The sequence below is a fragment of the Neovison vison genome, chromosome 13 (genome assembly GCF_020171115.1).
Source record: "Neovison vison isolate M4711 chromosome 13, ASM_NN_V1, whole genome shotgun sequence".
Classification (NCBI taxonomy): Eukaryota; Metazoa; Chordata; class Mammalia; order Carnivora; family Mustelidae; genus Neogale; species Neogale vison.
Genome location: NC_058103.1, coordinates 151,996,732 through 152,018,215, shown reverse-complemented (window position 1 = coordinate 152,018,215; position 21,484 = coordinate 151,996,732). Strand labels below are relative to the sequence as shown.

At 56.7% G+C, this 21,484-nt stretch overlaps 1 protein-coding gene across 2 annotated transcripts; it reads right to left on the bottom strand.

Moving 5' to 3' along the window:
* Positions 1-652: 652 nt before the first annotated feature.
* Positions 653-14,012, bottom strand: IDH3A (isocitrate dehydrogenase (NAD(+)) 3 catalytic subunit alpha). 2 transcript variants are annotated; one of them, XM_044229503.1, is made up of 11 exons: positions 13,928-14,012; positions 10,324-10,386; positions 8,255-8,338; positions 7,000-7,114; positions 5,654-5,841; positions 5,177-5,310; positions 4,369-4,471; positions 4,211-4,275; positions 3,125-3,209; positions 2,563-2,715; positions 653-1,301 (listed from the first exon to the last, which is right to left on the bottom strand). In XM_044229503.1, exons 1-11 carry the CDS (start codon positions 13,952-13,954, stop codon positions 1,218-1,220), a joined length of 1,101 nt encoding a protein of 366 aa, XP_044085438.1. In that variant the 5' UTR covers positions 13,955-14,012; the 3' UTR covers positions 653-1,217. The 2 variants fall into 2 exon arrangements, with proteins under 2 accessions (XP_044085438.1, XP_044085437.1); XM_044229502.1 differs by having other exon boundaries at positions 8,255-8,313.
* Positions 14,013-21,484: the final 7,472 nt, after the last annotated feature.

Sequence of the window (21,484 nt, the reverse complement as noted above, 5' to 3'; positions counted from 1 at the left end):
CGCTCGCCAGCCCCACCCCCCAAACACGCGGAGCCCCGCCAGGAGACGGGCGGTGAGAGGGTACCCCTCAGTCCGTTCTGGAGCCTCTAGTACAGCAGACCCCTCCCGCTGAGCAGAGGAAGCCACGGCCTGAACAGACCGACCCACACGGGACACTGTGGGGACCAGCCTGAGGCAGCACCCAGACGGGGACCCTCGCTAAGGAATCCCGCGTGCTCAGGGTACAGTACGCAAAGCCCATGGGTCCACAACGCCGAGCGGGGTCCAAGACAGGACTGGAGTCGCTAACGACAGTGACAGCGTCTGACACCAAGGACAAAGGTGCTGGATGGGGAAGAGGCGGGGGGGGGGGTCAGTGGCGGAGCCCAGGCTGGACCGCGGGCTCATCTCTCACTGGCGCTGCTGAGGCAGGACAGCGGGCAGTGGCTCGGTGCCCTGGGGACAGGGCAGGCCGGCCAGCACCCCCAGTTTAACCATAGCCGCAGTCGAGGCGGTGGGGGCCTTGGGCTGCTGCGGGCAGAGGGACACGTGCTGCGGGGTCCTGCCGCCGCCCCCCGCTCTGCCAAAGCTCTCCCCGAGAAGGGTGCGTCTCCAGGTAACAAAGTAACTGAACCCACAAGCGTTATTAACAAAAATTACATCACCCATTACCTAGTTCTTAAAGTCTTTATTCACGTCAGTAGTTCACGTTGAAGGACGCGCCTGTCTACTCCCCACATCGCTAAGAAATATGCCGTATCCACTGGTTTTGACCTGAACTTTCCAGGAGGCCTCTCCCGTGCCCGTGTAGTTTTATAAGAATATCACCTTTACTAACATGTCGCTAATCTATTTTGTTTCTATTACATTCTTCATAAACCAAGGAAAACAGGTTTTCTTTAAAAAGTTGTTTTCTCTTATTAATTCTGTATCGTATTTACAGCTGAGGAAAAACCATTTTAACCGAAATGTAAAATGATTAACATGGCAAACGATACAGTCCACTCAGAATTTACAAAAAACATATACCAGGTAGACACCGAATAAATAAAACCAGCACTTGGGGAAAGTCCTCAGAGAGCAGGCCTGAGGACGTCACCAGCAGCCTCTGCACAGACTTTGTTCAGAAAAGGCAACATCTAAGTGGCCCATCAGGGAAGAAGCGAAGCAAACGTGGGCACGACGGGCGTGACCTGCGCGGCCGGTGGGACGGACGGCCGCAGACGCCGCGCGGGGCCTCAGTCCAGATCCCGTACTCGACGACAGATCTCGTCCGTGAAGTCGGAGCACTTTGCGTTCCCTCCTAAATCTTTCGTTAAGCTCTGCGAGGAGAAAAGAGCGAAGATAAAAGGCAGCCACGCGCTCGAGCCCAGCCAGGCCGGCTTCCCAGAGCGCTCCGGGGAGACGCGGGCCGAGCTGGTCCGGCCGCGCCCCCCACCCCCGGAGATCAAGGCCCCCCCGGGGGTGACGGGCCCAGTCAGCGCACACGGAACACCTGGCGAAGCCAGGACACGCTCGTGACAGGGAAGGAGGGAGGCTCTCCAGAACTGTGCCTCTGTCAGTACAGCACAGCCTAAGAAAACAGTCGACTGTGGACCTTTAAACGAAGCACAAATCCCTTGGGGAAGTTTCAAAGTTTAAAAAGCAGAGTTGACCTATGTGGGGAAGCTGAGAAACGAACTGAAGGGCCAGCGTGAGTCCCGCCGGGCCCGACTCGTAAGCCGGAGACAGCGCGGCTCCCAGTCCGCGGAGACGGCCCACCGGCTCCCCGTCTCTCCTCTGACGAGGGAAACCCTCCTGCGGCCCGGCCGTCCACCAGCCTGAACTCCCTTCGCTCACAAAGGGACCCCGAGACACTGAGTTCTCCCGTCCCACCACCTCCCGCACAGCTCCAAGGGCCACCGTGGACCCCTGCGGGGCTGCTACAGCCGCTTGGAACAGAGCCTGCGCCTTCGAGGCCCCGCTCCTCCCTGCCCATGCGCAGAACCAGCAGGCCGGGCTCCAGCCCGACTGCGCGCCAGCCCCGGCTGCCCTGGAGCCGCGGTGGGAACGTGGACAAGGCAGGTTCCCTCACGGGGGAGGAGGCTGCTCCCAGCCCGGGCCCCCCAAAGGGGTGGAGACGGACAGAGACGCCTCGTGCGGGGAACACCGTCACGCGGCACCGACAGCCACGAGGGCCGCTTTCACGAAAGTGTCCTCACCCTCACACTCACACGGAGTGCTCCGTCTCCGCACACCCGATCTGCACAAACCGCTTGGCCCCCCGCCCCCGTGGCCGGGACCTCCACTCCCCTGGCCGCGGAGGACCACGCAGACCTTATCAGGGGCACCACCCGGGTTTGCGGGGGAAGGGGCAGGGACCTGGCCCAGATCGTGCGCCCAACACAGGACATCGAGGCCTCACAGGCTCCGGGCCCCGAACCGTGGCTCCTCCAGCAGCACACGGTGTCTCTGGCCGGTGCTTCCCGGGCCTCCGTGGAGAAACCCGCAGCTCCTCTCCCCAGAGCACACACCGCATGTGCTCGGGAGCCGAAGCCTGCTTCCTCCGCCCGGACGCAGTGTGCACAAGACGACGACCCGTACCTTCCCGTCCTTAATCGTGGCAAAGCACGCGGCCTCCACCCTCGCCGCGTGGTCGAAAAGGCCCATGTGCCGCAGCATCATGACGGCGCTGAGCAGGAGGGCCGTGGGGTTGGCCATGTCCTTGCCTGCGATGTCCGGGGCGGTGCCGTGAACCTACCGGCGAGAAACGCAAACACGGTTGGGGGACAGCCACAGTCCCCTCCCAGGGACACTGCGCCCCATCACGTCCCTTATCGTCAGCCACGGGGCCAGGACGGAAAGCCTCAGAAAAACCAAGAGCCAGAATAACGGGGAAAGCGCAACAATGCAGACTGACGACCCTTTCCAACCTCTGACGAGTGCTGCAACCGAGGAAGGACACAGCGTAACAAGGACACAAAACAAAGAAGGGGGAGATGAATGAATGAACCACGCTTGTATGAACAACCCAACGAAAGCACCGTTTTCTTATGACTCCTGGGAAAACTCAACACTTGAACCGTATTTGTGCAGATAACCCGTCCCGGACCCTCGGGCCGTTCCTAAGTGAACGCTGCTTTTCCCATGTCACCCGGGTCCTTACCGACTCGAAGATCGCGACCCCGTTGGCTCCAATGTTGCCACTTGGTGTCACACCAAGACCTCCAATCAGTCCCGCACACAGGTCACTGGGGGCAGAAAAACATTTCAAAGGGTGTTCTGAAAAATTAAACACCTCGCCCAGACTTTGGATTTCATCTAATATTTTTTAAGGATTTTATTTATTTATTTGACAGAGAGAGAGAGAGCACAAGCAGGGGGAGCAGAAGAGGCAGAGGGAGAAGCAGGCTTCCCACTGAGCAGGGAGCCTGACGCGGGACTCAACCCCATGGCCTTGAGATCATGACCTGAGCTGAAGGCAGACGCTCAACCCACTGCGCCCCCAGCGCCCCGGACTCCATTCTCTGCCAAAGGGAACCAGAGCCCCTTGAGACAGCTATCTGGGACCCCAGTCAGAAAACCAGGACGGGCCGGAGGCAGCTTACTGCTGCAGAAAGCAGACGGTGGGCTGCGTCCAGAAGACACGACAGCTCAAAGGACACGCACTGGCTAACACAGGTAATGGCTGTGACGGTTCTACCCGTGAGTCAAACGGACAGAAGGACACAAGTAACTACGAGAGAAGGGAAGCGACCGTCGCGGCGGAACGCCGACCAACAGACGGAGCAGTCACGGCCACCTCTGCGCGTGCTGGGGAGGGGCCCACCCGGAGGGGGAAGGCAGGCTGAGCGCGAGGGGGAGAAGTGACGTTAGCAGGGGTGCGCTGGCGGGGCAGGGGACACACGAGTTCCTTGTCCATCTCGTGACTTTTCTGTAAGTCTGAAATGACGTCAAAAGTCACAACAATTTTGTCGAAAGGACTGCCTCCTGGCCACACACACGGCAACCAACCAACAAAACCGCTCCGGCAGGGAGGGGGCGGGTCATCAGAGCGCGGCCCAGAGCCAACGTGGCTAATGAAACGCGTCGGCCATGCAGCCCGTGATCACTGACGTCCCCACCACCGCGCCAGGACCCACGTCACCCGACACACGCTGTGCTTTTTGTATTTGAATGAAACCCTTAAGCCACGTGCGTTTCAGGGCGCGTGCAATAAACGACAGGCGTGACGACGCAGAGCGGGGCCCACCTGAGGATGTCTCCGTACAGATTCGGCATAACGAGGACGTCGAACTGCGACGGGTCCTGGACCATCTGCGAGGGACGCACAGTGTGTTCAGCGACCAGCAGGCGGGCCCCGCGCCCACGACAGTCGCGGAAAGCAGGCGAGCAAGCACTGATACTTACATTCAGACACACCGTATCAAGGTACATCTCATTAAACTTAATATCTTTACAGTTTTCAGCAACTTCCCTGCATTTCTGCAGAAAAAGCCCATCTGACATTCGCCTGTATTTAATCAAATAAAAATGGTTGAAAGAAAGGTTTGCAGAAAGAAAAGGGTCAGGTCAGAGAGCAAAGTGAAGGTCAAGAAGTGTTAGTTCCAGAAGCCCAGACATCTGATTTCAATCATAGTAAAATTAATTTTTAGGCAGTTAATAAAAAGCAAACTGAAAATGGGGATTTTTCTGGAAGTACAAGAGGGCATAAAAATGTAAAATAGTCTGGTCATAATAAAAACTATTATTTTTAATAGTTCTGTCCAGCAAAAATGAAGAAACGGAAGAAAATGTTAAGCCTGACTCCGTTAAATGGTGATACCGCTGGACACACCCCAGCCCTCTCGCGGGTCAGGAAACGTGTCTACGCCCGTCCAGAGCTGCCTTCAGCGGCCTGTGGCGAACAGAGGGTGACCGCCGAGGACCCGTCAGACGGCGCTGGCCAGGCACACGGCCCTGGCACACGGCCGTGTCAGACATGCTGCCCCAGGCCACTTGGGACGCGCCTGCCCTTCAACCTGTGTGGCCTCGGCTACGTGACCACACCAGCTGGGGATCCAGTCTCCGGTGTCTTGCTCTGATGATGCCCAGTCCCTCCTCCCCGCCAGTCTGCTCACAGACAGAGCTGCCCGGCCCGCTGGCCGGGGAGAAGGAAGGGACGCCCGTCGCTGAGCCCCCCGACGGCAAGCGGGGCCGCGGCCCAGCAGGGACTCACATGATGTTGGCTTTGTGCACGGCCGTGACGTTGCTCCGGTGGTTGTTGCGGGCGTACTCGAAGGCGAACTCCGCGATGCGCCTGCTGGCCTCCTCGGTAATGAGCTTGATGCTCTGCACAACCCCGTCCACGATCTGAGGGGGAGCGGGTCAGCCTCACTGCGCGGCTAACGCTGGGCACCCAGCCATGGGGGACGCATGGGGCTCACAGCAGCCCCGGCCCTGGGAGGCAGGCGTCACGGGGCCCACGAAACGGATGGGGACAACTGAGGTGCAGAGGCCACCCGGCCCAGAACACACCTGTGAGGGGGATCGAGACTCCCAGCAGACGCCCGCCCCAGGCCGGGGTCCGAGCCCCCAGCTCACAGAGGTCACGGGGAGCCGTCCCCGCAAGGGGCTCCCGACACCGGGAGACGCGAGTGACGGTCCCAAGTGCACAGAAGGTGACGCGATGAGAACGTGCGTGAGACGAACGTACCACGTGCTCGATGCCGCTGTACTCGCCTTCCGTGTTCTCCCGGATGGTGACGATGTTCACGTCGGTGTAAGGGGTCTTATAGCCCTCGATGGAGACGCACGGACGGACGTTCGCATAGAGGTCGAACGTTTTCCGCAGCAATAAATTCATAGATGGGTGACCAGCTGCTATTGGGGTCTTTAAAGGGCCTGTGACAAAGAAGGACACCCAGAGGACACGTTCAGGACACGCAGATGACAACGGGGTACGTTCTGGGGCCGCCTTTTCTTCTTCTTTACGGACACAAGTACACAATGTTGACTTGAAGTTCCAGGTTTTCCTGCTTCACTTTCCCACCGGGGCGTAGTCAGGATGAGAAGTGCCGTGAGACACGGGCACCGGGCGGGCGTCCGGTGGGCACACCCAGGCCACATGCTAACCCACCTGGGCTGCACGCAGAAGGCCTGTCCCTGACTGTCCCCCTCCCGGACTCAAACAAGGGAGGAAGAGTTGCCTGGAAGCCTTCCGGAACGTTACTGCACTCAAAAACACCACCCCTCCCGGGGGAGGACTGGGTGTGGCAGATCTGACCCTCCCCAGCACCTAGGAGGTGACAACATTCCTGCTGTCATTTAGGGGAAGGGGCGCCTGGGTGGCTCAGTGGGTTAAGCCGCTGCCTTCGGCTCAGGTCATGATCTCAGGGTCCTGGGATCGAGTCCCGCTTTGGGCTCTCTGCTCCGCGGGGAGCCTGCTTCCCTCTGCCCCTCCCCCTGCTTGTGCTCTGTCAAAAAAATAAATAATCTTGAAAACTAAAAAAAATAAATAAACTAAAAGTGAAGGAAACAACAAAGCAAGAGAAAGAAACCAGCAGAGCCCCCAGCACCGAGGCGCGGAGAGGGCACTCAAACTCCCACGTGTCCGTGCCCACAGCCTGTGCTCCACGGGACCCAGGCACGCGCTTGTGTTTTCGATCGTGACCTGAAGCACGTATTAATTACAGTAATATTAAAAACGTGGAAAGTGAGCAAAGGTGAATCCGGGTGACCACACACAGCTCCGTCTGACACTGGCCAGCGGCCCGTACTGTTCTTACTGGGGAGAAAACGCCCAAGTGAGAAACCACCGTGCCGTGAGCAGGCCGCTCCGGCGGCGCCAGCGGGAGGGCAGGGAAGGTGACCCTCCGCGCTGTGCACCCACAAGCACGTGCGTGTGTCAGCCGCACACCGGTACAGACACGCGGGGGAAGGCAGAGGCCGCCCCACGGGGACGGCTGCACCGCAACGCGGTCAGCCCTGGCTCCTACGGCGCGGCCCTGCGAGAGCACAGCACGTGGCGCAGACACGCTCCCGAGCCCGCACGGCCACTACCTTTCAAGCCCATCTTGTTCTTGTCCATGGACTCTTTGGCTTCGGGAGGGATCATCCACTTTCCTCCGGGTCCTTGGATGGCCGTGACATTCCGCTCCTCCCACTGAATGGGCGCCTAGATGCCGTGACACAGAGCACAGTGAGCTGCAGGCCGCGGGGGTGACCGGCACCCACCTCCGACGACCCGTCTTCCCCGTCGGGGGCACTGGTGAAAACGCACAATCAAGGTCCAGAAGGTTCCTGGCGTGCGAGAAGAGAGGTCATTCCCCAGAGTGACCGGAGGGCCTCTCCGCGCCAGCCTGCCCTGTCCGCTCCAGGCTGCCACCTGCCCCCTTATTCTTCTCCCAACTCCTCCCGCGGCTAGTCAGAACACCGCGGCCGCCCAGGGCACGGGCGTGAACTAGAAATCATCCCATCATCGAAGACCACACAGCAGGAAACTATGCACAGGAAGTGTCCGGAAGAGGCCAGTGTGTGGACAGAAAGTAGCCAAGTGGCGCCCTGGGGCCGGCGGAGGGAGGGGCGGGCTGGGAGGGCTGGGGGACGGGCGGCGAGCGCTGAGGAGAGGAAGACTTCTGTGTGGGGGGTGAGAACGGTCTAACAGTAGCCCGCGGTGCTGGCCGCACGGCTCAGAGCACGCCCGGACCAGCGCGCACTCGGACCACGCTGCAAACCAGCGAGCGCGTGGCGGGCCGGCTGTGCTGCAGGACAGCTGTGGGGAAACCCCGGATACGGTCCATAATCCACACACGGGCCCGCCAGGGTCCCCTTCTTCCCCAGATGTGCCCCGGCAGCCGGCACAGGAGACCCCTGGTGTGGGGGTCCTTCTCCACAGGCCGCTCACAGCGGGGGAGCAGCCCCCGGCCCTCCGCGCCACCTGCCCCTCCGCAGGGCTGCGCCGCCACGATAATCGTTCCCACGCTTCCGGGCGACCCCACAGCGGGGATGTGGTTTCATCTTTCAAAATCTCCTACGCGGTTTTTTGAAACAGCAGCTCTGGTCGGGTTGGCAGGGACGAGGCGGACGGGCACCGGCAGGGACGAGCCCACGGCCCAGCGGACGGCTCGCAGGCCCGCGCACCATGAAGCGGCCTACGCTCCTGCCCCCACGGCCGCAGCGAGCCGCCCTGAGCCAGGGTCACGGCGACGGCGACACCAACCCACCTCCCACAAGTTATCCCAAGAGCTCACACGCTCCAGATGCCCAAGGGAAGTTCCCTACCAACGATCGTTCCACGCATGTTCCCAGCACTTACTTTGGCAGCATCAAAAATCTTCATCACGGCAGCCGAGATCTCGGGGCCGATGCCGTCGCCTGGAATTAGAGTGACTGTCTGAACCTGGGCGTGAGAATCACCGGAGAGGACAGTCAGGGTTAACTCTGGAAGGTCCGGAAAGAACATCACTCGCAGAGAAATCCAGCTCCTGGGGGGCTGCTCGGGAAGACCGGAAGGCCTTCAGGAAGAGACACGTCCCTCAAGAGAAGAGACTTCGCTCCACCTGAGTTCCGAGGCCTTCGTGAGGCTTACGTGATGCTCTTCAGATAACACAAGTATCAACGACTGAGCAGACTTCCCAATGGATATGTTTTTCAGACAAGCTACAAAGAGGCCAATTAATTCACGTCTGGGCAACCGAAGAGAACCGAGTTCCCACCACGCTCCGTCCCCGGGGTCCGGAGGGCTTCCCATGAAGGCAGCTGCTCCCTCGCCACGGGGACTCTGGGGAGGTCTGTCCTACCCCAGCTGCTCAGGCTTAAAAACACTTTCAAACACGTTCCCAGAGGACTGCTGCGGTCTGTTCTAGAACTCAGAGAACATCGGACTTCCAATCACAAGGGAGTCCCCGCGGTCCTGAGTCCCTCTGTGACACCGGCTCCCTAGGTGACGCCCGGCAGCATTTCTGTGGGGCCTACAAGAGCAGCAAGTATGGTCACACCGGAGAGTCTGCGTTAGCCACAGAATGACAAGGTGTTTATAATGCAACACCAGAGCTTTAGGACAAAGACTCAAACTAATCAAGCCGGCATTTCAAACGTAGAAATAAAACTGTGTAAAGGGACGGGATGATAGGACCTCGGTGACGTAAGAGCATATTCACACAGCCTTTCCCCTTCGGAGACAACAGGTCTCAGGGGGACTTGCTCTCAGCGGCAAGTCTGGTCTTTCCCCGAGCAGCTGCCTGCGCTACACTGTTGTAGATCATGGACTCAAGGGTCACTGGTCGTTTGCCTTCCGCTGATTCTCACTGAACAGGTGGACTATGTCTGAATGTCTCTGTTATTACCGAACACATCTTTTAAAAATTTAGTTCCTCTTCTTATTTCTTTCAAATATAACCCCGTCCCACCGGGCAAATATCTCTACGAAACGGACAGCTTAAATCACAGCAGAGCGCGCGGGTCGCCCCGTCCGCTCTGAGCGCGCCCGAAACGCTAGCGCGGCCGGCCTGACGCCTGAAATGCAAGCCTCGTTCTGCGTCTTTTGCACAAGCAGGAGCCCGAGGAACCCTTCAGCTTCTTCCTCCTGTTCTCCCACCGCGTAAAACAAACGCCATCAGGCCACCAGAAGGATCCACTTTTCTTCCACAGCACAGAAAGTCAATGGAAGAAAAGAGGTTCGAAGGTCTTACAAACCCGCCCCAGAGTCAGACGTTGTATGGGAGCAGAGGAATCATGGAATGCAATCTGATTCTGTAAGAAGGGGGTAACCAAAACCCACAGGAAGTCGCGGGCCCACAGTCTTAGAATGCGCTGACAGTGTGGTGCCGGCTCTTGAAGCACGGAATTCCAGGCTGGGGGTTCTAAGAGCAGCAGATTTAATGAGAAATGGGAGATCCACTAACACGTCTGTAAAGACTGTGAGAGGCCGTGCGAGCCCGCGCAGCTCAGACAAGTCGGGGGCCCTCCTAACAGCGGTCCCTCTACGCTTTTTAGGGAAGCTCACAAAATAAAAATGCAAAGCAGGCTTTGAAGCTTCTCAACAATTTTCTCTCAACTTGTACTAGTTTCGAAAGAAACCGTCTTACCAAAGTGAGATCGCGAAGGGACGCGACAGGCTCAAGGGTGATTTCTATTTTTAACCAGGCTCCTTGAAGACCGCAATGTGACAGGCTTCACAGAGCCAGCTGTAAGGTAATTCTTAAATGTGAAGTGAGCCGATGAATTTACGCATGTCAGCCAAGAATCTAAATATCCAGTGTAAGTGGGACACGGTTTTCCCAAATTTTAAGTAAATGGCAACACAAAACTGTATCATAAATGTGTTAGAGCATCTTTCTTGAGAAACTTCTAAAACGAAAAAATAAAAGATGGAATTATACTCACACCACCAGCAAAACCTCTGGTCACCTGGTTTGGGTTGTGGAACGCCCCCAGCAGCCGAGAGACCTACATCAATATCAACAAAGCAATGTCATGCAGAGAATTAAACCACGTCCAGGCAGGGGTCGAGATGAGGCCGTTTCTGATGACTGAGGATGCGGCAAGTTTGCACACGTAATTCAGGAACTTCTATATTAGCTCGACGTGACGAGCTATCTCAGATTTGAAAACCTCAGTTTTTGCTTACCTTTGCCTTGAAAATTTCAGTACTATGTACTTTTACATTTCACTTGATGAATTTAAGTTGCCAAAAAATGCTGAGGGTCAAATGAAACTATCCCTTTGAACTCAAACACAGAAATTTTCTCAGACGATCTGGAAGGTTTTAGGTCAACATTCTTGACTACCGGGTCATTTTGGGGGGGAAACACATATTCAAAGAAAACGATCACAAATTTTAAGCTGGAAGCGTCCTTAAACATTCCAGAGCCCAACTCATTCATTACACAGGTGGAGGCATGGCGTCTCAAGGGTCGGGATCTGCCTACAGCTGCAGAGACCAGACTACAAGTCTCCTGACTCCCAGTCCAGTGCTCCTTTGGTGGAAGGAACTACTGACGGAACCAGTAGAAGTGCCTGTTCTTCTCCCATGAGTATTTAGTAATTACACTTTATAAAAACAAAATATAATAAAGTTTATTTAATACCATTTGACAGCTATGTCACACAGAATGAAGATTTTACTTATTTTTCTAGTAATACAAGTAATGTGGTCATTATTATTAATTGTCAGGAAAGAGGATACAGGAAAAAAGCAAAGTGACCCCCTAACCCCACTAGCCCAAGATGTTACCACTGGTATATTGGTTTCTACTCAACGCTACCAGACACTAGAAACAAATTTTAAAAGGTTACTTTGAACTTTAATAACCGAGTCATGAAAACTGGTACAAAGTCCTATTAAGAAACTGGGTCCACAGACCACAGGTACTAAAAATTCATTACATGTTATAAAGGTAATTTTTTTTCACGCTAGATATGTAAGCCATCTGTTACACCCTGGCTTGGTCTACCCTCCTGGGGACGGTGCTCGTGAGGCCCGACCCTTTGCAGTCACCCTGGCGTCCACTAACGAGACACGAAGCAAGAGCCCAGCAGGTGCGAAGGACTGGCATGTACAGTCATCCCTCCGGACCCAAAGGAACACTCTGTGCCAAAACCGGTGGCAAAAATCTTAATCCCAGAATATGATTCATCCACAGACAGACGGGCCCCTGGAAGAGAGGCTGTGTCACAGCACTTGGTGACAGGAACACGATAAAATGTGATGAGCGCGTCTGCCCAGCCCTGCCCAGCACAGCCCATCCCGGTGAGAGAGAGGGGGAAGACAGTCATACAAAACGGGCCCATGTTCTATGACAAAAAACCCAACCAACCCATGATTTAAAATGTCAATCTACAAGCACAAAGATTTTTATGTCTTCACTGTCGGACCTCTGGTGCCGACAACAGCACGGGGCTCACAGGAGGTGCTCAATGAATGCATTCTGGAGAGACACAGGCTGGCCGTGACCATCTCTTTTATCTGACAAGGCCCCACCCCAGCAAACATCTTAACACTTGGGACGATCTTCTCTCAGATGGTCCACTTGGTCATCTCTCCCATGTGATCTTGGACTAAGGCAGCAGACACCTCAGTCACTAAAATGACCCAGAACTGTAAATAAAATGCGATTTTTTTAAGGCAGAGACTGTCTTGTACCTCACACTGCATCTGTCCACCCATCACATTATGTTACCGCTACAAAACCTGGAGAGGCAGGTATCAGTGGCCCGTTTCAGACAAGGAGACTAGGGCCAGGCTCACAGAGCGTGAACTGGGCTGACCAGGTGCTGGGCCGTCTCGATCCATGGCTCCCTGTTCCCTTTACATCTTCACAACCCAACTTAAAAATACACAAATACAGTGTTGGATGTACGGCTGGTCTCACTCACTACATGTTTGCTGCTGGGGAACCTGCTCGTTGTTAACTATGGCATTTCAGAACCAGAAAGGTCTTTAGAAACCCAGGATTTTCTCTAAATAAAGCTTTTTTTTAGATAAAAAGATTAAGCTGCAGACCACTTTTTCAGATTAAACCCTGCACATACCCCCAAGAGAGGAACCACTCTGCCCGAAGCATGAGCCCAGCCTCCCAGCATCCCGGGGAGCATGGGGCTCTGCAGCTCCTTCTCGCTCCAACCCCTAAAGGGAGAAACGGGCCCCACAGAGGTCCAATGCTGGCCAAGGGCCACACGGGCGACCACGTCAGGGGAGACCCTCATCGGATCCCACAGCCCAGCAGCTTCTGAGCACCCGCGTGTGGTCTCTCCCTGCAGTCCGCGCGGCAGGCAAAGCAGGCTGACCGGCACATCATCACCGGCAGCCGCCTGAGCCCCCCTCTGAAGCGCAAGGCACCCACCGAAGACGAGGCAGGAAGTGGGGGCGACCTCCATGACGAAAGGTTTGATTTCTGCTGAGACCATGACCAGAAATCACTTCACCTTCAGGAGCAAATGGGGCAGAACAGTGACCGTCAGGCACAAAGCCGGTCCGGAGAGGCCGACAAAGCAGACCCCGCTCCCTGAGGCCCAGGAACGCCGCCCGCCGGGCGGTGCAAGATGGACAGGGAATGCTGGGGAAGCTTCGGGGCTGCGCCTTCGGGGGAACTCGCGCCCTCCCAGGACCGCGGCCAAGGCTCAAACAACCCCCTACAGACCGCCACGACAGCCCGGAGATGTGAAGCAGCGGCTCAAGGTCACACAGCCAACCCGCAGGGCTGCCCCAGATGCAAACCTAGGTCGGACGGGGTGCAGACTTTCAGAGGAGAGCGCTGGTCCCTAAATCACAGTGACCTGGGATGCTCTTTAAGCTCAAAGCAAAGGAGAAAAATAGCACCAAGTTTTACCAAAGAAAAAGGAATTTCTTGCGGCAGATTCCCAGGGGCCATGCTTGAAGCGCAACAGGAGACCCAGGGCCTACTCTTCCCTGTGCCTGTCATGTGGGTGACCTTGGCCACGAGTAGGGAGAATGGGACCGACAACGAGGAAGCGGGACGCCCGGGGCCGCCCCCAGTTCCGACCCCGACTCCCCGCGTGACCTTGAGCCCAGGAACCGCGGGGGCCCTGACGCCCCTTCCGCGGTCGGCCCCCGCCCCGAGCTGTCAAGGGCGGCGACAGGTCTCCTCGAGGTCGCGGGGCTCTCCGCAGGGACAGGGCCGGGGCCGGGGGTGGGATGTCTCGGGGGCGGGGGGTGGCCCGCGCCGTGTGTGGCGGGCCCGGGTGTCCCCGCGAGCGGCGCGGCCCGCGCCCGGGACACCATCCCCCCCCAGCCCCGCCGGCCGCGCTCGGACCCCCGCGCCACCCGGGACACCCCCACCCCCACCCCGGCCGCCGCGCGGCGCCTGCGGGCACACGCTGGCCCGGCCGTGACCTTGGCCCGCCGCCGGCGCGCGCGTCCGGGAGCACGGCCGCCGCACCGCCCGCGCCCGTCGAGGCCCGCGCGCAGCGCCGCCGCCGCTCGGCCCGCGCACCCCGCGCGCCGCACACCCGCCGGCCGGGCTCTCACCTTGGAGATCCACGCGGGGCCCGCCATCGCCTCCCTCCTGGCGCCGCGACGACAGCAGCGGCAGCACTGCGCAGTCGCGCATCCGGGCTGGAGCCCCGCCCCCCGCGGGAGCCACGCCCCTACTCAGGCCCCTCCCCGGAGCCCCGGTCCCGCCCCTGTCTGGTCCTGCCCCAGACGGGCGTCGTCTCTGTTGACCAATCGCCTGCCTCTCCTCGCAGTGACGTAGAGAGACGCGACCCGGAAGCATCGGGAAGGCCCGCCCCCTGCTCCCTGCGGCGGCCGCTGCGCTGGGACCGGCGAGACGCGGCTGCTCAGCGCAGTTGGCAACTTCGTGCGGCAGCTGGGGACGGCTCGCTCCGTCGCAGGCGCTTCTTGTTGTGTGACAGCGTCACTGACGAGCGGTCGCGGAGTCCGGCGGTCTGCCGTCCGGCGTCACGGCCGCGCGGGGGGGGCTGCAGGCGGGGCGGCGACGCGCTGGGGGATCTCGTCCCGGAGCGGGGCTGGCCGGGGAGGCCTCGTCCCGGGGACCCGGGGCGCCGCGGCGACTCCCACTAGGGCCGCCCCTGCCCGCCCTGCAAGGTGGTGCTCAGGCGACAGAGGACGCCCAGGGCCTCCGGGAGATAAAACAATGCACCACGGCTACGCCTGCGGCCTGGGCAGGGCCGGGGGACCTCGCCAGCCTCCCCCTGGCTCTGGCCGTCTTGGGGCGTGGCGATCCGGCCCTGAAGGGTCCGCGGACTCTCTCCCTCCGTCGCCTCCAGGCCTGCCCTGCCCTGCCCCGGCCAGCCCTCCTCCCCTCTCCCTGGACCACCCTGGCTTGCCAGCTCCCGGCTCTCCCTCGCTCGCTTCTCACCAGGGTCTATTTTAAGCCGAATTCCCGCCCCTCCTTGCCGCCGCGCAGTCCCGGAGGGCCCGCAAGCAGGCCTGCTGGCCAGCCCCCAGATGCTTCCCGTGCTTGACTGGTCCCACGCTCCTGCCGCTCCGCTGCCTGGCGGCCCTTTCGTCCCCTTCCCGCCTGCTGAAATTCCAGCCACCTGCTGAGACGGCTGGGACGTGGGTTCCTTGGGGAAACCCCCACGACCTGCCCACCTGTCCCTCTCCCTGCTCAGAGCTCCCCAGCCCTGGATTCCCACCGCCCCTGGGGAGCCTTATCGAATTCTTTTCTGCTGTATATCTTTGAGGAGATCTCCCTCCAGCAGTCTGCTTTGGGAACAGAAACCAGCCCCAGTGACTAGAAAACAAAGACCAGGTGACTTGCTCCAGTCTCTGTTGAATCCCCACAACAGCCCCACGAGGAAACTGAGGTACAGCAGGCTGCAGTGATGCCGCGTTACACTGGGAAACATAATTCCTGAGGGGTCATCAGCTTCCCAGGAGGAGTCTGGTCAGGCGCACTGTGAGAACAAGAAATGAGCCCCCCGCCCCCCGTCTGGTGAGGGAGACACCCAGACACTGAGACAGGGACAGGTGCTTGAAGGGTTTTGAACAGGGTGGATTGGTTGGGGAAGATCCCACTGTGAAGATGGAAGTTAAAGTGGTCCTTGCGGAGCCTAGACGTCAGCAGCCTGAGATGGGCCAGGAGAAGGGACTGTTGCCAGCAAAGACTCGGAGGCAGGAAAGCATCCAATTCTCAGAAGCTCAGGTGCTCGGACTGAAATGGACCCGGGAGGTTTCCCAGCCAATTCCCACAACACGGTGCTCCCTGCCTGCTGAGCCGCTGAAGGGCCATCGAGGAGACAAACGCTGCCTCAGCCCCAGCTGGGAGCAGCCCTCTGGACCAGGCCACAGGATCCAGAACCCCTCAGACATCGTGGAGCGCCTCCGACATGCGCGTCACTCTCCTCTGGACAAGCCCCTGTGTCCTGTCCTTACACTTTGTAGCATCCGGACGTGCCATCAGCAGCGTCTACTTGCCCCTCAGGAGAAGGATCTAGAGGGTGTGCCCTTGCGACTACAACACCACCCAGTCCAAGACAATGTTTTTAATCAAGACAGCAACCTTTAATAAATCAGCAAAAATGTTCTATTTCTTCACATACCAAGGGCTTCTTGTTACTTTTTATAAAGGGAGCACAAATTTATTTCAATAGGGTTTCCCTCATTTAGTTGCCTAAACATTAGAACTTTAGTAAATAAATGGGCAAGAGACCCATGTGAATGATCAGTTCACAGCCAAAGAAACAAACAAACAAAAAAATCCTTAAAATATTTAATGTAGGGGCCCCTGGGGACTCCAGTTAGTTAAACATCCAACTCTTTTTATTTATTTACTTGATAGATCACAAGTAGGCAGAGAGGCAGGCAGAGAGAGAGAGAGAAGAAGTCTCCCCACTGAGCAGAGAGCCTGATGCGGGGCTCGATCCCAGGACCCTGAGATCATGACCTGAGCTGAAGGCAGCGGCTCAACCCACTGAGCCACCCAGGCGCCCCAAACATCCAACTCTTGATCTCAGTTCAGGTCTTGATCTCAGGGTGGTAAGCTTAGGCCTGCACTGAGCTCCACTCTGGGCAGGGGGCCTGCTTAAGAAAACAAAATAAAACATCCACCCTTAGCCATAATCGAGTACATGCAAAAATTTAAAAGTTAGAAACCTTTTTACCCCCTTTTTTAGGAAGTACGAACATGCTAATCCCCTCTACTCTGTAATAGATGGTGGTTCCGGCGGGCTGCCTCCCACTGACACCACCACGCCCTTTCTGGAAAAGATTGTAGACACTGTGTCTCTGGCTTCTGTGTTCTTACCCCATCTCCTGCATAGATCCATTCCTGAGAATCCCTTGAGAAAACCCACAAAGACAAATCCATCAGCACAAAGACACTCATTAGAGGATTTTCTGTAATTTTATTAATTGAAAGAAAAGCAGTCTAGATGATTAACAGGAAGTGGTCATGTAATTACAGCAAAGGAATTGAATGGGACACCACACAGCCCTCAAAAGTGATCGTTATGGAAACTTTTTCGGTATCTTGGTAATTATTTATGGTCAGAAAAAAAATGTATCAGAATTTAACATTTATCTAGGAGATAGGAGAGAGGACATTAGGATTCAAAGCCAATGGCAAGAAAGAATTCGTGAGACATCTTTGGTGCAGAATGGTGGTTTATTAAAGCACAGGGCAGGACCTGTGGGCACGAAGAGCTGCAGCCTCTGCCTTCGGCTCAGGTCAGGATCTCAGGGTCCTGGTATCAAGCCCGGCATGGGGCTCTTCCCTCTCTCTCTCTCTCTGCCTGCCTCTCTGCCTACTTGTAATCTCTGTCTGTCAAATAAATAAATAAAAATTTTTTTTTAAGTTAAAAAAAAAAAGACAGTTGGGAAATTCCCGAAGAATGTCACACAGGTGCCACCCAGGAGTGGGCGGTGGGGTGGGGGCAGAGGGTCCAGGGGTTCAGCTTCTGCTTTGTCTTCTGTGAGCCTCCGGCTCCCTCATCCTATCTTCTATGCTCTGCGATCACTTTGTGCATGTGAGCAAAGACTAGCAGGGGACCTGCTCCCGGACTCAGGCTTCCCACATGGTAAAATCCAACTAGTTTCCCCTTCTGGGGCCAGAAGCCTTGAGGGTCGGCTCTGTTTTTCCAAGTAGATCTAGAATTAGATACTCCTCCCCCCGCACGGCTCCCTCCCAGGTCTAGAGTCCTCTCTGGGCAAAACCAGGGCAGGACCCTGCAGAATTGTCTCCCGCCTCCACCTCTACCCCTTACAGTCCATCTCCCGCCTTGGGGATGCTGTTAAAGCCTAAGGCAAACACAGCCTCCTCTGTTCAGAGTAGCGAGCAACAACTGTCTCTCGGAGTAAAAGCCAGTGCTCTAACCATGGTGTATGTAGGCCCTAAATCTGGTCTTGCTCCCGGCCCCCTGTGACTCAGATGTGGGGCTTTTCCCCAAAACAAGCAACTGTCTGCAGCACCCCTGGGTGTCCCCAACTCCGTTCCGACACCAGCTTCCAGCAACACCGTCCCTCCTCCTGGCCAAGGGCTCAGTCCTGCCAGATTGTCCCCGCACAGCACTAGTTGCTGGCCCAGATACTCAGCTGTGTTTCTGATAATCAGCCATAAACCTGATATACCCATGATCCCCTCCTTGGGTTCAATTAATTTCCCAGGTGGCTCACAGAGCTCAGGGACATGCTTGTACCTGTTCATTAAAGGACAGGACACAGGATGCGGTGAACAGCCCCATGAAGGGGGACAAGCTAGCTCTGGGAGGGTCCCGAGCGCAGGCAGGAGCTTCTGTCCCCGTGGACGTGGGGCGCGTCCCCCTCCCGGCATGCGGATGTGTTCACCGACCCGAAAGCTCCCCAAACCTCATACATGAGGGACTTTGATGGCGGCTTCCCCACGTCGGCACGATGAACGAGTGACTCCATTCCAGGCTCTCTCCCTTCTCAGGAGGATGGGGAGGGGGTTGTGGCTGCCGGGTCTTTCTCATCATCAGCCCCCTTCCAGGAGCCCACCCGGGGTCACCTCATTAGAACAAGGGACACTCCTGTCACCCAGAAAGTGACAAAGGTTTCGGGGGTCCTGTGTCAGGAACCAGAGGCAAAGCTGCTATATTATCTTTAAATATTTCAGTTTAGGGGCGCCTGGGTGCCTCAGTGGGTTAAAGCCTCTGCCTTTGGCTCAGGTCATGATCTCAGGGTCCTGGGATCGAGCCCCGCATCGGGCTCTAAGCTCAGCAGGGAGCCTGCTTCCTCCTCTCTCTCTCTCTCTGCCGACTTGTGATCTCTGTCAAATAAATAAAATCTTTTAAAATAATAAATAAATAAATATTTCAGTTTAAAAAATGTGATGTACGTGTGTGTTATAGGTTTGAACCCATAACTATAGAAAACCACCTCCTACAAGCTTTGGCCTGGTGCCTCCTTTTGGACAGCTAAGAATTGTTTTGACACTTACGCTTTCATAAGTGGCTCATAAAAATTAAAAGATAATGCTTTGAGGGACTTCAATTATGTAAAATTCAGATTGCAGTGCTGATAAGTAACGTGTAGCTGGAACACAGCCCACCCACGCTGCCTGGTATGACAGCAGGCAGAGCCGCGGCGAGGACGGGCACAGCCCTGGGCTGCGGACCCTGCAGAGCCGAAACTCTCCTGTCTGGTCCAAACGGAGAAAGCTGAGCCCCGGAGCCATGGTGTCCAGACAATTTTGGCCTCAACACTACTTCTCACTCCTAAAATTTGAGGCCCTGAACTCTGTTAATATAGATTATTAATATTTAACCTAAGTTAAAATAGCAAATGACCCCATGGCTGTATTTGTGTGTGTGTGTTTTAAGATTTTATTTATTTGACAGACAGAGACAACCACTGAGCCATCCAGGCATCCCTCAAGTGTGTCTTTTTTTTTTTAAAATAAATTTTATTAAATTTTTATTTATTTCACAAATAGGCAGAGAGGCAGGCAGAGCGAGGGGGAAGCAGGCTCCCCGCCGAGCAGAGAGCCCGATGCGGGGCTCGATCCCAGGACCTTGAGATCATGACCTGAGCCGAAGGCAGAGGCTTTAACCCACTGAGCCCCCCAGGTGCTCCCTTCAGGTGTGTTTTAAATAACTATAACAAGAACCCCGCTATATGTTAGCTTAGCTCAAGTACTTTTATGAAAAAGAGTATTTTCGAAGACAATAAACATTTCGTGAGGAGAGAGGCGGCGTTCCACATGTTTGCAGACGTCTTTAGATGGTGGCTTAACCTGCTGGCAGACCACTGGACTGCCCTGCCAGCCGCGTCAGTGCCCCTGCCGTCATAGAGCGGAGTCCTGGAGAGCACCCCCTGCACCCGTGAGAAGATGAGGGTGGGAACAGCGACTTGTGTTTTCTGTAGCAGAGATGATAACACCACCGACCTCACAGACCCTCCAAGAAGGTCCCGGGAGAAGGGCTGCTGGGGCAGCGGGGACTTCCTCCAGAAGCCCACACTCCGAGAGCATCCGGGCGGCAGAGGATCCACTGTGAGCACACGGATGCTCAGACGGCGGGGTTCCCGTCCGCAAGGTGCTGGCCAAGGGCTTCTGCTCTCCCTTTGAGCACAAGGCTCGATGGGATCCGGGTCTTAGATGTCTGTCTGGCCTCGGGGTCACGCTGCTGAGCGAGGACACCGTCATCTGGTACTGAACTGGAAGCTGTCTGCATCTCGTTCCTCAAATATTGTTGCTGCTGCTTTGGACTAAATCCTTGAACAAGGAAGCCTGTGGCAACACCTGAAAGGACGCTCTTTAGTCCTCCGTGTGCTCACAGAGCACGTCTGTGACCGAGAGGGGGACTCCTTGCTAATGAGGGATGGTCTGTGGCCCCACCATCCAGCCTGCTTGCACGGCCTTGTACCCCCCTCCCCATAGCAAGATTTGGGTGCTCCCCGCTGGAGATGTCACAGATCTACGGCAAAACTGAGCCCAGTGGTGAATAACCTGCCTGGGTCATTTTATGACAGGCATCCTACAGTGCTCCAGGAGAGGTAAGGGGGCTGGGACCAAAGCAGTGGGGACCCAGAGCTCGCGGCAGTGGGACATTGCTGACAGAATACGGGGTGAGGGAAGGAGGGGGTCACGCCTCTGAGGATTTTAAAGGCAACTGAAAGGCGGGACGACACAGTTTGCAAAGGAGGCTGACCCTCCTCCCTCAACAACAGGACGGTCACCATTGGCTTGGGCCCACTCTAGGCCACCCAGGAATAGCCCACATCCAGAATGGCTTCTGGCAGAGGGTCCGGAGCAGGACCACAGGGGCCATGCCTGGAGAAAGCGAGCTCATCTTGCTTGCTCTGTACTGACGGCCTTGGTCACTGGACCCTCCAGGAGCAGTGGCTTGACTGAATGTGTGAACGACTCCAGAAGATGGATTCTTTTAAAGAATGTGGATTCAGCGGTCACTAAGACGTTGCCCCAGACCCTGGGGATGGAGCCCCATAGGATGTGCTGTTGCCCTCCTGAGCCCTAGCGTCGGGAGGGAAATACAGCCCCAGACGTCACCCACAAGCACGAAGCTGTGTGTCAAACGCTGGAGACGAGACGTGAGCAGACGGTCCAGTGCTTGGGATGGAGCGGTAACGGGCAGTGGCAGGGCACGTGTGAGGGACTGAGGTGGACCCAGTAACGGCTCACAGATGACCAACAGCTCTTCGGGGAGAGGCCAAGATGACCAGTGCCCTGCAGCAGCGATAAGACTTCGGGAAGGAAAGAGATTCGGCTAGCCTGTGAGGTAGAGAAGAGTCCGAGAAGGCAGGGCATCCCCGGAGGGACCCTGAAGCTGCTAACAGTGACTAGAGATGGGACAGCGAAGGACGAAGGACCGGTCTGCAGGGAACATCTTCACTTTAGAAGATGTCCCGACCAGCCTCGGGCCCAGGACACTCCATCTCCACCATTAAGATCCCTCAGACCCTAAGTCTTAGAGCAGCCGCTTGCAGAAGAAGGACACTTCATCGCGAAGAGTCACAGCTGCTCCAGGAGGAAGCGCGGGAAGAAGGGATGAGATGCACGTTTCGTTGTGGCCGCTCAGACCCTTTACCTCCTATCAGACCCTGCTTCAGCTTCGTACCACTGCTGCCTCCTGTTTTCCTTCC

Coding starts and splice junctions, on each gene's coding strand:
- IDH3A (XM_044229502.1), bottom strand. CDS start 14,009: ATGCGCGACTGCGCAGTGCTGCCGCTGCTGTCGTCGCGGCGCCAGGAG. Junction 8,314..10,323: donor CCAGAGGTTTTGCTGGTGGT/GTGAGTATAATT, acceptor CTCTAATTCCAG/GCGACGGCATCGGCCCCGAG. Junction 3,210..4,210: donor CTGTACGGAGACATCCTCAG/GTGGGCCCCGCT, acceptor TTCTGCCCCCAG/TGACCTGTGTGCGGGACTGA.